At 25.9% G+C, this 12,130-nt stretch overlaps 1 protein-coding gene across 3 annotated transcripts in view; it reads right to left on the reverse strand.

Annotated features, from left to right (window-relative positions):
- The window catches only part of LOC129914314 (neural cell adhesion molecule 1), a 96,232-nt gene that overhangs the window by 26,133 nt on the left and 57,969 nt on the right, over nt 1–12,130 (reverse strand). For all 3 annotated transcript variants that reach the window (XM_055993497.1, XM_055993496.1, XM_055993498.1), the window contains exons 8-9: nt 5,962–6,126; nt 1,509–1,568 (exon numbers count right to left, since the gene is read on the reverse strand). In XM_055993497.1, the coding sequence (XP_055849472.1) occupies nt 1,509–1,568; nt 5,962–6,126 (225 nt within the window). The remainder of the gene's footprint in view (nt 1–1,508; nt 1,569–5,961; nt 6,127–12,130) is intronic.

Consider the following 12,130-nt stretch of genomic DNA (forward strand, 5'->3'; position numbering starts at 1 on the left):
CTTTTGGTTACATAACAAAGATATTAGGTTCGTCCAACGCCCAATTGGGTGACAGTTTTACATAAAATTTCAGCATTTTTGTATTGTTTGAAATCCAAAAAAAATACGATTTTTTTTTCCTAAAACCAGACTTTGGTTTAACTTCATGTTCAACAAGCCATACAAAACGTATTAAGACTAGAAAAAAGTATTTTTTTTTAAAGTTGTCACACAATCTTGTTAGCGAGTGTCCTGTTTTCGACAATTTAATTTTTCAAAAAAAAAAGATTATGTTTTTTTTTTTTAATTTTATTTTAAATATTTTATGATGTCCTGCTTTGAAGGATCAAATTTTATTGTTATCGATTTTTTTTTATGTGATTGATAGAAAATTGGTTATACAATATTGTAAAATGACATTAAATTATAAGACTTCTTTGAATACAAAATCCATCCAATTCATCTAGTATCCGTTTACAATTTTCATTCATTTCTTATTTTATTTTATTTTATTGTTGCCACCCATCAGAAATATAATTTCAAAAAAGAAGTCCAAAAAAATACAAGAAACCCTTACTTCAAGTAATAAAACGAGGCCAAGCACAAGGAAAGAAGTATATAGAGAATTATTGCTTTTTCCTATAATAATTTGTTCGTCCTTCCGTAAAACTGGCATCTGCCATTCAACAACAACTTCAGTGTTGAGCCGGTATAAGTATCTTGTACAAACACAACAAAATAAAAAAATACATCCTTCCAATGCCATAACGTCTCGTGCTTTATGTGCATTTTACAACCCCTCTCAATTTTTTTCAAAAAAAAAAAACGAAAGAAAAATAATAAAACGTTCAACAAATTAGCTAAAATTACCAAATAACACGAATGAGACAATGTGCAATGCAGTAAAATTCATTTTTCAGACAGCAAAAAAAAAAAAGGATATTTCGTCGTTAAATATTCTTATATTATTTCTCGTCCCTATTCTTTCATTCTTCTTCGACGAAATGCCTTTATACTGCTTGGCTTTTTCTTTCTGAGTACAAAAATTTCATACAAAACATGGACGCGATGATAATGATGATCATCAGGATTCACGACGAGACAGGATGCATTTGAATATATATCTTTATATCCTAACCACTAGCAGTAACCATCCTGCAATCCAAGGATTAAATGAAGAAATAGACGAAAGACAAAAAAAAAATAAAAATACTCAAATAAAACATTAAAAAAAGCTGTGCCATCGCGAAGTAGGATATTAAGGATGAAAATCCCTTAAAATAAGTGAAAAAAAAAAATTACTAAAAAAAGAGGAGGATAAAAATATATAAATTCACTCAGATAGTTTTTAAAAATAATTTTTTTTTCTTCAAGTATTTTTTTTTTTTATTTTAATTTAATTTTTTGAGGTTGTTGCGGAAGAGTGGAAAAAATTGTGAAAGCGGTGTATACTTGTGCAAAAGGATAATCATAATTTTTTTTTTATATATTTTATTTTTGTTGCATTTCTGTGGAAGAAATTTACATACCTAAGGTCCGATTGTACATGGTAATTTCTGACATAACTGCTGTTGTTGGTGCAAGGATTTCTGAAACGAAACAGAATTCAAGGAAGAATTATTATTTTTTTTTTTTTATTTTTTGAAATAGAAAGAAAAGTCCAAGAAAAATATAAAATATTTTTTTCATTTCTGTGAAAAAAAAATTGTACAAAGGAAACAAATTGAAATTATAATAGAATTTTATTTTATATATTTTTTTTTTTTTTTGAGTATTTGAATTTAAATTCATTTTATTTTTGTCTGTTTTGTAAATGTTTTTCTTGAGTTTTTTATTCCTTTTTTTTTTAATTTTTTGTACTGCTAACAGGTATCCTATTTGTGAGTGTTTTTGTTTATTTGTCGTTTTTTTTTTTCTTCGAAAGAGAAAATTCCATTTCATTTTTTTTTTTTTGTTCTTTAGTTTTACTTGAGGCAGTTTGGAGTGTGTGGACGTTTTTTTTTTGTGAATTTGTTTTTCTTTGTGTGTGGTTTTGTGACAAAAGAAAGGATATATCCTTTGAAAAAGTATGTTTTTTTTTTGTAGAAGAGAAGATTTGGTAAGATTTTGAATTTATTAAATTGAGAAAATTGCATTTCAAAGAGTTTGCAAAACTTATGTTTTGTCAAAGGATGTTTTAATTCATAAAAAAATGTGTAGATTTCATGTTTGATCTTCGTATTCGGAGAACATTTTAAAAATCCTCCATACATCGATCTAGACCAGTGCAATTTTTCAAAGCCGAAAAGTTGAAAAAATTATAGGCAGAAAATTAGTGATGACTGGTGAGGAAATTTAGAATTAATTGTAGGTACATGATGGAATAGACAAGGAGAAAAATGGATTGGATAACACAAAATAGCCGGAAGTTTGATTGGGTTGAAAAAAAACAGGGTTTTAACAATTTTTTACATAAGTACCCTTTTATCAAACCCAAATATATTTGAATACGAATTACTTTTTTTTAAAATAACCTCAAACATATTGAGAAAAATTTAAAAAGCTAATTTTTTGTGTTTTTTTTAATTGTATTTTTATCTTCAACAAATATTAGAGCCTATTAGATTTTAAATTTCAAGAAAGCTTAAATTTTATTAAGCAATGTAAACTTTTTCATCAAAAAAAAAAAAAAATATTGAACAAATTATTGACAAAATACAAAAAAGTTGATAAAAAAACAGGGTTTTAACAATTTTTTACAAAAGTACCCTTTTATCAAACCCAAATTTATTTGAATACGAATCACTTTTTTTTTTTAAATAACCTCAAACATATTGAGAAAAATTTGTAAAGCTAATTTTTTGTTTTTTTTTTTTATTGTATTTTTATCTTCAACAAATATTAGAGCCTATTAGATTTTTAATTTTAAGAAAGCTTAAATTTTACTAAGCAATGTAAACTTTTTCAAAAAAAAAATATTGAACAAATTATTGACAAAATACAAAAAAGTTGATAAAAAACGGGGTTTTAACAATTTTTTACAAAAGTCCCCTTTTATCAAACCCAAAAATATTTGAATACGAATCACTTTTTTTTAAATTCCTCAAACATATTGAGAAAAATTTGAAAAGCTAATTTTTTGTGTTTTTTTTATTGTATTTTTATCTTCAACAAATATTAGAGCCTATTAGATTTTAAATTTCAAGAAAGCTTAAATTTTATTAAGCAATGTAAACTTTTTCATCAAAAAAAAAAAAAAATATTGAACAAATTATTGACAAAATACAAAAAAGTTGATAAAAAAACAGGGTTTTAACAATTTTTTACAAAAGTACCCTTTTATCAAACCCAAATTTATTTGAATACGAATCACTTTTTTTTTTTAAATAACCTCAAACATATTGAGAAAAATTTGTAAAGCTAATTTTTTGTTTTTTTTTTTTTATTGTATTTTTATCTTCAACAAATATTAGAGCCTATTAGATTTTAAATTTCAAGAAAGCTTAAATTTTACTAAGCAATGTAAACTTTTTCAAAAAAAAAATATTGAACAAATTATTGACAAAATACAAAAAAGTTGATAAAAAACGGGGTTTTAACAATTTTTTACAAAAGTACCCTTTTATCAAACCCAAAAATATTTGAATACGAATCACTTTTTTTTAAATAACCTCAAACATATTGAGAAAAATTTGAAAAGCTAATTTTTTGTGTTTTTTTTTTTATTGTATTTTTATCTTCAACAAATATTAGAGCCTATTAGATTTTAAATTTCAAGAAAGCTTAAATTTTATTAAGCAATGTAAACTTTTTCATCAAAAAAAAAAAAAAATATTGAACAAATTATTGACAAAATACAAAAAAGTTGATAAAAAAACAGGGTTTTAACAATTTTTTACAAAAGTACCCTTTTATCAAACCCAAATTTATTTGAATACGAATCACTTTTTTTTTTTAAATAACCTCAAACATATTGAGAAAAATTTGTAAAGCTAATTTTTTGTTTTTTTTTTTTATTGTATTTTTATCTTCAACAAATATTAGAGCCTATTAGATTTTTAATTTTAAGAAAGCTTAAATTTTACTAAGCAATGTAAACTTTTTCAAAAAAAAAATATTGAACAAATTATTGACAAAATACAAAAAAGTTGATAAAAAACGGGGTTTTAACAATTTTTTACAAAAGTCCCCTTTTATCAAACCCAAAAATATTTGAATACGAATCACTTTTTTTTAAATTCCTCAAACATATTGAGAAAAATTTGAAAAGCTAATTTTTTGTGTTTTTTTTATTGTATTTTTATCTTCAACAAATATTAGAGCCTATTAGATTTTAAATTTCAAGAAAGCTTAAATTTTATTAAGCAATGTAAACTTTTTCATCAAAAAAAAAAATATTGAACAAATTATTGACAAATAAGTTGATAAAAGAACTGTCGAGTTTTGAATATTTTAATACAGTATTTTTAGTTGAAACAACTTGAAATGAACGAAAACCACGTTGATTTAACTATTTTTCGGAATGATTTTGGTTGAAGACGATAATTTTAAAATCAAAGTAGAACATAGTTAAAAGTGTTTTTTTTTTGAATCTCCAACCAAAGTTATAAAGCCCGCTAAGGATTTAATATTTTAAGAAAAAGGTCACGAAGATAGAAATTATTAGGTAACCTAAAAAATATTGGGAAAAATGCAAAAATATAATTTTGTTTTTTTTTTTATTTTTATCTTTTAGAAAAATTGTTGGATTTTAACAAAACCTGGTTAAAACTTACTTTTTTACTTTGTTTTACATAATTATTTTTTTCTTAGCAAAATATTAGTTTTTGGTTTTCAATCAAAAAAGTTACTATTGGCAAGAAATTAGGTAGGTACCTATACTTTTCTAATGGCCTTTGACCATCTGAATTTGAATATAGGATTAGAAAGGCTCTAACAGAGTTTTTGAGTTATTGAATTTTGAACTTCTTGTGTTCTCAATATTTTTTGAAATTTTAGTCTCAAAACAATTTATCTAAATAACGGTAAATAACGGCATTGTAAACTTTTCAAACATCAAAAATTTTGTTGGTAACTTTTTATTAGGTACGTAAATTTTGAATTTATTAAATATTAAAAAAGTCAAAGGTCCAAAAATTAATATTTTGCTAGAATAAACATTTAAAATGGGTACAAAAACCGCAGGTTTGTAAAAGATAAAAATCCAAAAAATCATATTTTTGCATTGTTCTCAATATTTTTAAGGTTATAGTTATGCCTATTATAAGAAAATAGTATGTTAATAGTTGTAGATCTTTCGTTAGGAGGTCTACTTTTGACAGAAATCGATTTTTGACACCTGCCCCACTTTTTTACCCACCCGCCTCCTTTCACCCAATTTGTTTGTGGGCAATTTATTCTCCTTCTTTCATATACCATTTATCCAAATACATAAATTTGTCTTCTCAAAAAATATTTTTCTTTTCCTCTAAAAGGAAATTTTTTGTTCAACTTTGAACTAAAAAAGCCAACGTAAATCAAGGCACATTGGAACTCTTGTGATTTAGTAGTTCAGCAGCCGCCATAATTCGTCATTAGCAACTTGAAGTACTATAGGAACCTTTTTGAACGAATATTAAAAAAAAAAAAAAATTAAATCAAAGTAATCCAATACAAAAAATTCTCTGGCACTTTTGGCACTTATCTAACAACATGCTGGCTTGATTGGGGATTTCTATTCCCCGAAAATTGCAAACTTTAACAACGTTTGCAAATATTTCCCAAATCTGATGGTGTCGACAAAAATTTTTACGATGACTTTGTAAATGAAACTTTCGTTCAGTTTCTTGATTGGGATCAATTTATTTTGAAAAAAAAAAAAAAATATTCAGGGAAATGATTGTTGTTTTTAGAAAATTTGGGACAAAAGTTCGTGAATTTTGTGGAATAATTAAATGAATCTATAAACTTTAACTTTTGCATAAAATTCAAAATTCAAACTATAATTCTAAAAACAAAACTTACCATCAAGTTTGATAACTCCATCAGTTTCTCCCAACGAATTCTTCGCAACACATCGATATGAACCAAAATCATTTGCTCCAACATTTCGTATTTTCAATTTCATATATTTACTATAACCGTGTATGGATGAAGTTGTTTCATATTTGTCGCCAGCTCTTGACGTATCTGCAAGGTAATAAGATTAAAACTATATTAAAAAAAAAAAAAATGTTATTTTGTCATAAACCTTATTAAACATAATATAGAATAGTTTTTAAGACCCCTTAACTATTTTTCTGAATATCAAAAATAATCCCCTTTTTAACAATCATAAAAAATACCTAAGCTGCTTTGAAACTGACAGTGGTATTTAATTGTCAAAACAACTAAAACCATATTTTTGGCAATTAACAAAAGGCATAAATGCATAAAGGCCATTTAGGGTTTTATTCCAGCAGTCAGTAGAATGGTAGGAAAAGTTGTGTGGCTAAAATTTGCCCCCACGGTAACACGCAAAACTAAATAGAATCCTCCCTAAACCCTCTACCATCTTCCATTTATAAACACATGGTGTAGAAAAAACAAAAAAAAAGATAGAAACAATTTTCATAAATTTTGCCATTTTATTGACCAAACAGAAAAAAAAATGTCCTCGTTTCCTACACCTTCGCATCCCTTTCTAAACCCCCGCCACAACCACGGTACCAGTAACAGTTACACAGGGGAAAACTTCCATATGGGGACACTTTTTCCAGAGTTTACCTTCAGGGTTTTGTGTCATATTTTTTGTATTTTTTTTTTTGTTTCAATTTTTTGTGTGTCTCTTGTTTTTTTCTTTTTTTGTAAATGCTGAATAGCTGAATGCCATGGTCCTCATGTTAAGGCACACGCATGTTAGAGATATTTTTTGTGTTCGTTTTTTTTTTTTTTTTGTTTTATTTTTTTGTTTTTAATGTCTTTGCCAACGTGTACCGTGCAATACCCGTCACGGAATGTCAAATCACATTACACATGTCATATAGTGAACACACTCGCTGTGACATTTGTAAGCCCTGGATGAATCCTCTGTGAACTTCTATATTCATATTTACCGATGAGATATTTTGTACAGTCTGGCACAGATTTTGTTATAATAATTAAATTGGTGGTGAATTTGAAGAAATTATACCAGTTTTATAAGTTTTATACTAAATTTTGTCATTAGTTTATGTATAATATTAATATTAGTCAATATTAATATTCTTTCTATCCGATAAGGATAATATTTTAAAGTGTTTTTGTAATAAGCTCTGCGTTTATACCAGAATTTATACCAAATTTTGCAAAGAATTTATGTGAGTTTGTTAATTTTTTATATATTGTATGGATGTTTGTTTGAAAAGAAATGTGTGTTTTTATTGAATTTTGAGTTTTAAGGATTTATACTAGTTTTATACCAATTCGTGTCACTAAATAGTGACGTGAATTTAAAGATATTCATATATAAAAATTAAATTTCAATGATCTATTTATAAATTTCACAAATTTTGTTTTTTGAAAGGTAATTCCAGTTTTATACCAATTTTATACCAAACTATATCGTTGATAACATTATTTTTTCTTTTCTTCTCTGTCAGAATTTCAGAACAATTCTAAAGAGGATCAAACTTTAATGTATATATCTCATAAATTTGGATTTTTCAAGGATTATACCAATTTTATACCAAATGCCTCCATAAATGAATATTAGTTTGTTGAATTTTATATTTCTTTACAATTCATTTTAGGATTTTCAAACAAATAAGAACAAATTTTGCCACTTTTATACCAATTGTTTTTTTTTTTTTTTAATTATTTGGAACTATTTACTTTTTGTTAGCAAAGTTTTGAAGATGTTTCTACAAAAAAGATAGAATTTCAATTCGTTATGTTAGAAATTTCAATTTTACCAATTTCATACCGAATTTGAGTAAAGGCGTATTATACTAGTTCTTATACCAATTACAATTTCTGGACTAACTATTTTTCAAAGCTTCTTTTTATGAATTCTAGGAAGCTCTTTTACTGATGAATCAATATATAGTTTTATTCTTTTCAATTTTTAGTTTGTAAATAATTTATACCAGTTTTATACCAATTTTGTTCATAGGCTAAACAATTCTTGACAGCTTCTTAAAAAATAATTGTATGATATGCAATTAAAATTAATCAATTTTGAGTTTTATTTTCTCAATTTCTAGTTTTTTAGATAAATTATACCAGTTTTCTACAAATATTGTTCACTCTACAATGTTATGAGATTATTTTTTGTTTTACTTTTTAAATCAAAATCTTAGCATACTCGTTTAAAGAAGAATATTAAGAATATTTACTTTCCCATTTGTTATTTTTTGTCAATTTCGAATTTGAAAACGGTTTTACTGTTTTTCTATTTTATACCAATTGGTTTTCCTTCACTTTTTTTTTACGTATGCGCAAAATTTTAATGAAAAAAAAATCTTTAAAATTTTGCGCATGTTTCTTTTGAAAGGAATACATCTAAAAAGTTTAATTTTCTTATTGTTTAACAATACCAATCTTTTATACCAAATGTAGTTATATTAAACAAAAAAAAAATTAATTCAAATCAACTGATTCGCAGTGTACGCGTTTAGAGTTCATTTTTTTCTCTTCAGTTTTATGTGTTATCTGTCTGTTTGACTTGGCTTTTGTTGATGTCCTTGAATCATATTTCATAGAAGGTGGAAGAGATATTTTTTTTTTTTTTTTTTTTTTGTAAATGAAGAGAATGGGCGCCATATGTGTGTGTAGTGTATTATGATGAAAATTCATATATTTTTAATGACAGTTAGTGACATGACATTCGTCGTATATTTTTAGTCTATCAAATAAAAAACAAAACAAAAATGGGAAGGGAATACCTAAGCTTTGTTGATATATTTTTTTATTCTTACAATCGTAACATGGGAGAACCCTATACCCACCCACACACACATACATTGCAGGTTGTTTTGATGTGAAAACAAAATTTAGGGAATCTCCATATAAAAAAAGGTGGAATTTTGCATGTTTTTTTTTACGGAGGGTTTTGTTTTGCTTTTTTACGGGGGCTAATTTAAATGGAATTAGTTTTTTTTTTTTTTTAACTTTTCCGCAAGCAGTCACGTTTGTTTATACCGTTTTTTCTGCTTTCTTGGTTTATTATTATTTTTTTTTTTTTTTTTTTCATTTTGTTGAAGACAAAAAAATAATAATAACAATGACACAAATTTTTATGACTTATATTTGGTGGTGATATACAATATGATTTGTCATGTGTCATAAGCACGAAATATGGTTGCAACGGATATCATTTGTTAAAGTTTAGGAAATTCATGAAAATCCCCGGAAAAGACTGTAACAAGAGGGTTAATAAATGTATAAAAGTCTCCCCAAATAGAAATGAAAGGTATTGTGTTTAAATGATAAAAAATAGAGGATATACAATTTTTCGTTTTAATTTTCCACAATCTATTACTATTGCAGCCCTAAAAAAAAAAAACAAAAATCTTAGGAAATTTAAATTTTAGTTACTAGAACTCGAAATTTCGAACATATGAAATTTAAAAAACATTAAATCCTGATTTGTGTAAAAATAAAATTTTAAGTAACAAAATACTAATAATCCAACATCACAAAGTTTTACCAACCTAGAAATCTAAATTAAAAAAAAAAAACAAAGAACACAAAAAAAATTGTTTTTACAATATAAAATAAATTAAAAAAAAAATAAGAAAAAACAACTCTAAATGAAATAGAGTCCAAAAAAGTATCAATTTAATTTATTTTATAAAGATGCATTTTTGGAAACAAAAAAAAATCTAAATTATAGAATTTTTTTTTTGTTTTAAACTAATTTTTTATAAATAATTTTTTGAATTTTTAAAATTTTTGAACAAAAGGTGGTCTGTCATTTTTTAAGCAATTACTTATCAACATCTTAAACCAAAATTTCAAAATTCCCTTTTCCATGTCCTTATTTCAAAAATTCAATTTTTCAAAAAAATATATTTTTTTAATCCTTTATTTTTTTTTTCAAAATTTTTTTTTCGATTTATATAAAAACAAAAGTGCTTTCTTTAAAATAAATCGTTGAAATAAAGCAAATCCTTTGGGAAAAATCATATTAAAAAAAAAAACGTTCTGTGGGATGTACCGTGAATAACGATTTTGGAAAAATACTTTCTTTCATTAAAAGATAGAACTAAAAACTTAAACTATTTTTATCCAAATCGTTGGAGCCGTTATTGAAAAAAAAAACTTTTCCAGAATCGAATCGCAGTTGACGTTATTTTTGGTCCAAAAAATAATTCCAAAAACCCCTCTGTACAAAATCGTTAAACTATTTCATACCAAGTTTGAAGTGGATTGGCTTATCTGTTTAGGATGAAGCTCCTTCTACAGACCGAGCAACATTTTGACAGACTTACAGACAGATATGGTACACCAATATCGCAAGTAAAAATGCTGAAAATCCTTAATAACCCTTGAATAAAAAAAAAAAAAAAATCATGATAAATTAATGATATATCAAAAATGGGAGTTCTTAAAAACACATGATATTCAAAATCTTTATAAATTGTTGAATTAAAAAAATCTAAAACATATACATTTTTTCGAAATTTTAATTTCTTAATAATGCATTGGGGGCCTGAACTTAAAAAAAAAACAAGAAATCCGAAAAGACAGAAGTTTCAATTAATTAAATCGTCCACCCAAACGATTCCAAATACTTTAACGTCTTAAAATAAACTGCATTACAAAACTAGTAAGCTCTGAATGTAGACTTTTGTATCCATTTACTTGGGACCATAATTATATGCACAATTAGAATTTAGGCTTTTTTGAAGCCTAATTTCGAATCTTTCAAAAATATTTACAACGAATTACTGTCTGTTAATAAATATTCATTCAATTCTTTAATTATCTTAACTAGTTTGATTCCTAGATCAGCTCTACAAACATTGTAATTAATTTTTAAACCCTATCCTACAAAAGTCACTATGGCGTATACGTACTATTTTCTCTATTGAACAAAATTAAAAGTCAATATTAATTTGCATATCTTTGATCAAATAATCACTTATACTTATCGACTTATAAATTAGTAAAAACAATTTTATCAAACAGTATGAACAAAACACCCTGTACAAAAATAATAAACATCAAACAAAAATGTTCATGCAATACACACATCGCATTGGGGGGGCCATTTAATTCAAAATAAACAGATTCACACGCATTTCGTTGGCCACTACTAACCATCATCAGCCATACGCAGCAATTTGCAATCAAATGAACAATAATTGTGGCCAATTATTGTATTTATTGCCAACGAGAGCACTATAAATGACTTGCATTCCCCAGCTGCCAGCAATGATCGCAATAATGATTTTATTATAAAGTTCAATCCATTCTGTGATGAAAATAGATTCAACAGCATAGCACGGCTGGATATTTATTATTAAATTTCCCTCTAGGAGAATTCTTAACAAAAAAAAAACATTTAATAATAAAATTATTATTATTTTCACATTCACAGTCAAAAATTTAAATTAAACTCAAAATACTTTACTTTGTGTGAATTTTGATGGGATGAGAGAAGTAGAAAAAAGGCCATTTTACATGAATTGAAATGATGAAAAGAGGCTTAATATGTATTGAGATACGAAATCATAATAGTTTTACAAGAGCGTGCAAAATCTATATAGAGATGAGTTTTGGTTGGCATTTATGTTTACAGCGAATTCTCTGATGTAAATTGGAAATACAACAAACACATTCACCCAACAACAATAATAATTGGTTTTGCCAAAAGCCAAAAGGATTAGTTTAACATTTTGTCAGAGAGACTAATTCAATTTGGGACCTTTACTGCTACTACTCTATATTATCTACATTGTGACCATGTGAACAGAGTTGCAATCATGAATTTTGAACGTTATTGATACGTGATTATTAGCTCTGGCATATTTTATTGTTAAAGGGAATTGCCGGATTTAGCTGAAATTCTCTCCCCATTTTCATACCTATTCGTATAATATGCAATATGAAAGCATTCAAATAAGCCATGTAAACTATAGTGTGCGGAAGTTGTAAAGGATTACAAGAGTGAATAAGGTTGGAACTTCAGTTTTATTATGCTGATACAAATATTTAATATCAGGATTTT

This window comes from Episyrphus balteatus, chromosome 3, assembly GCF_945859705.1.
Source record: "Episyrphus balteatus chromosome 3, idEpiBalt1.1, whole genome shotgun sequence".
Classification (NCBI taxonomy): Eukaryota; Metazoa; Arthropoda; class Insecta; order Diptera; family Syrphidae; genus Episyrphus; species Episyrphus balteatus.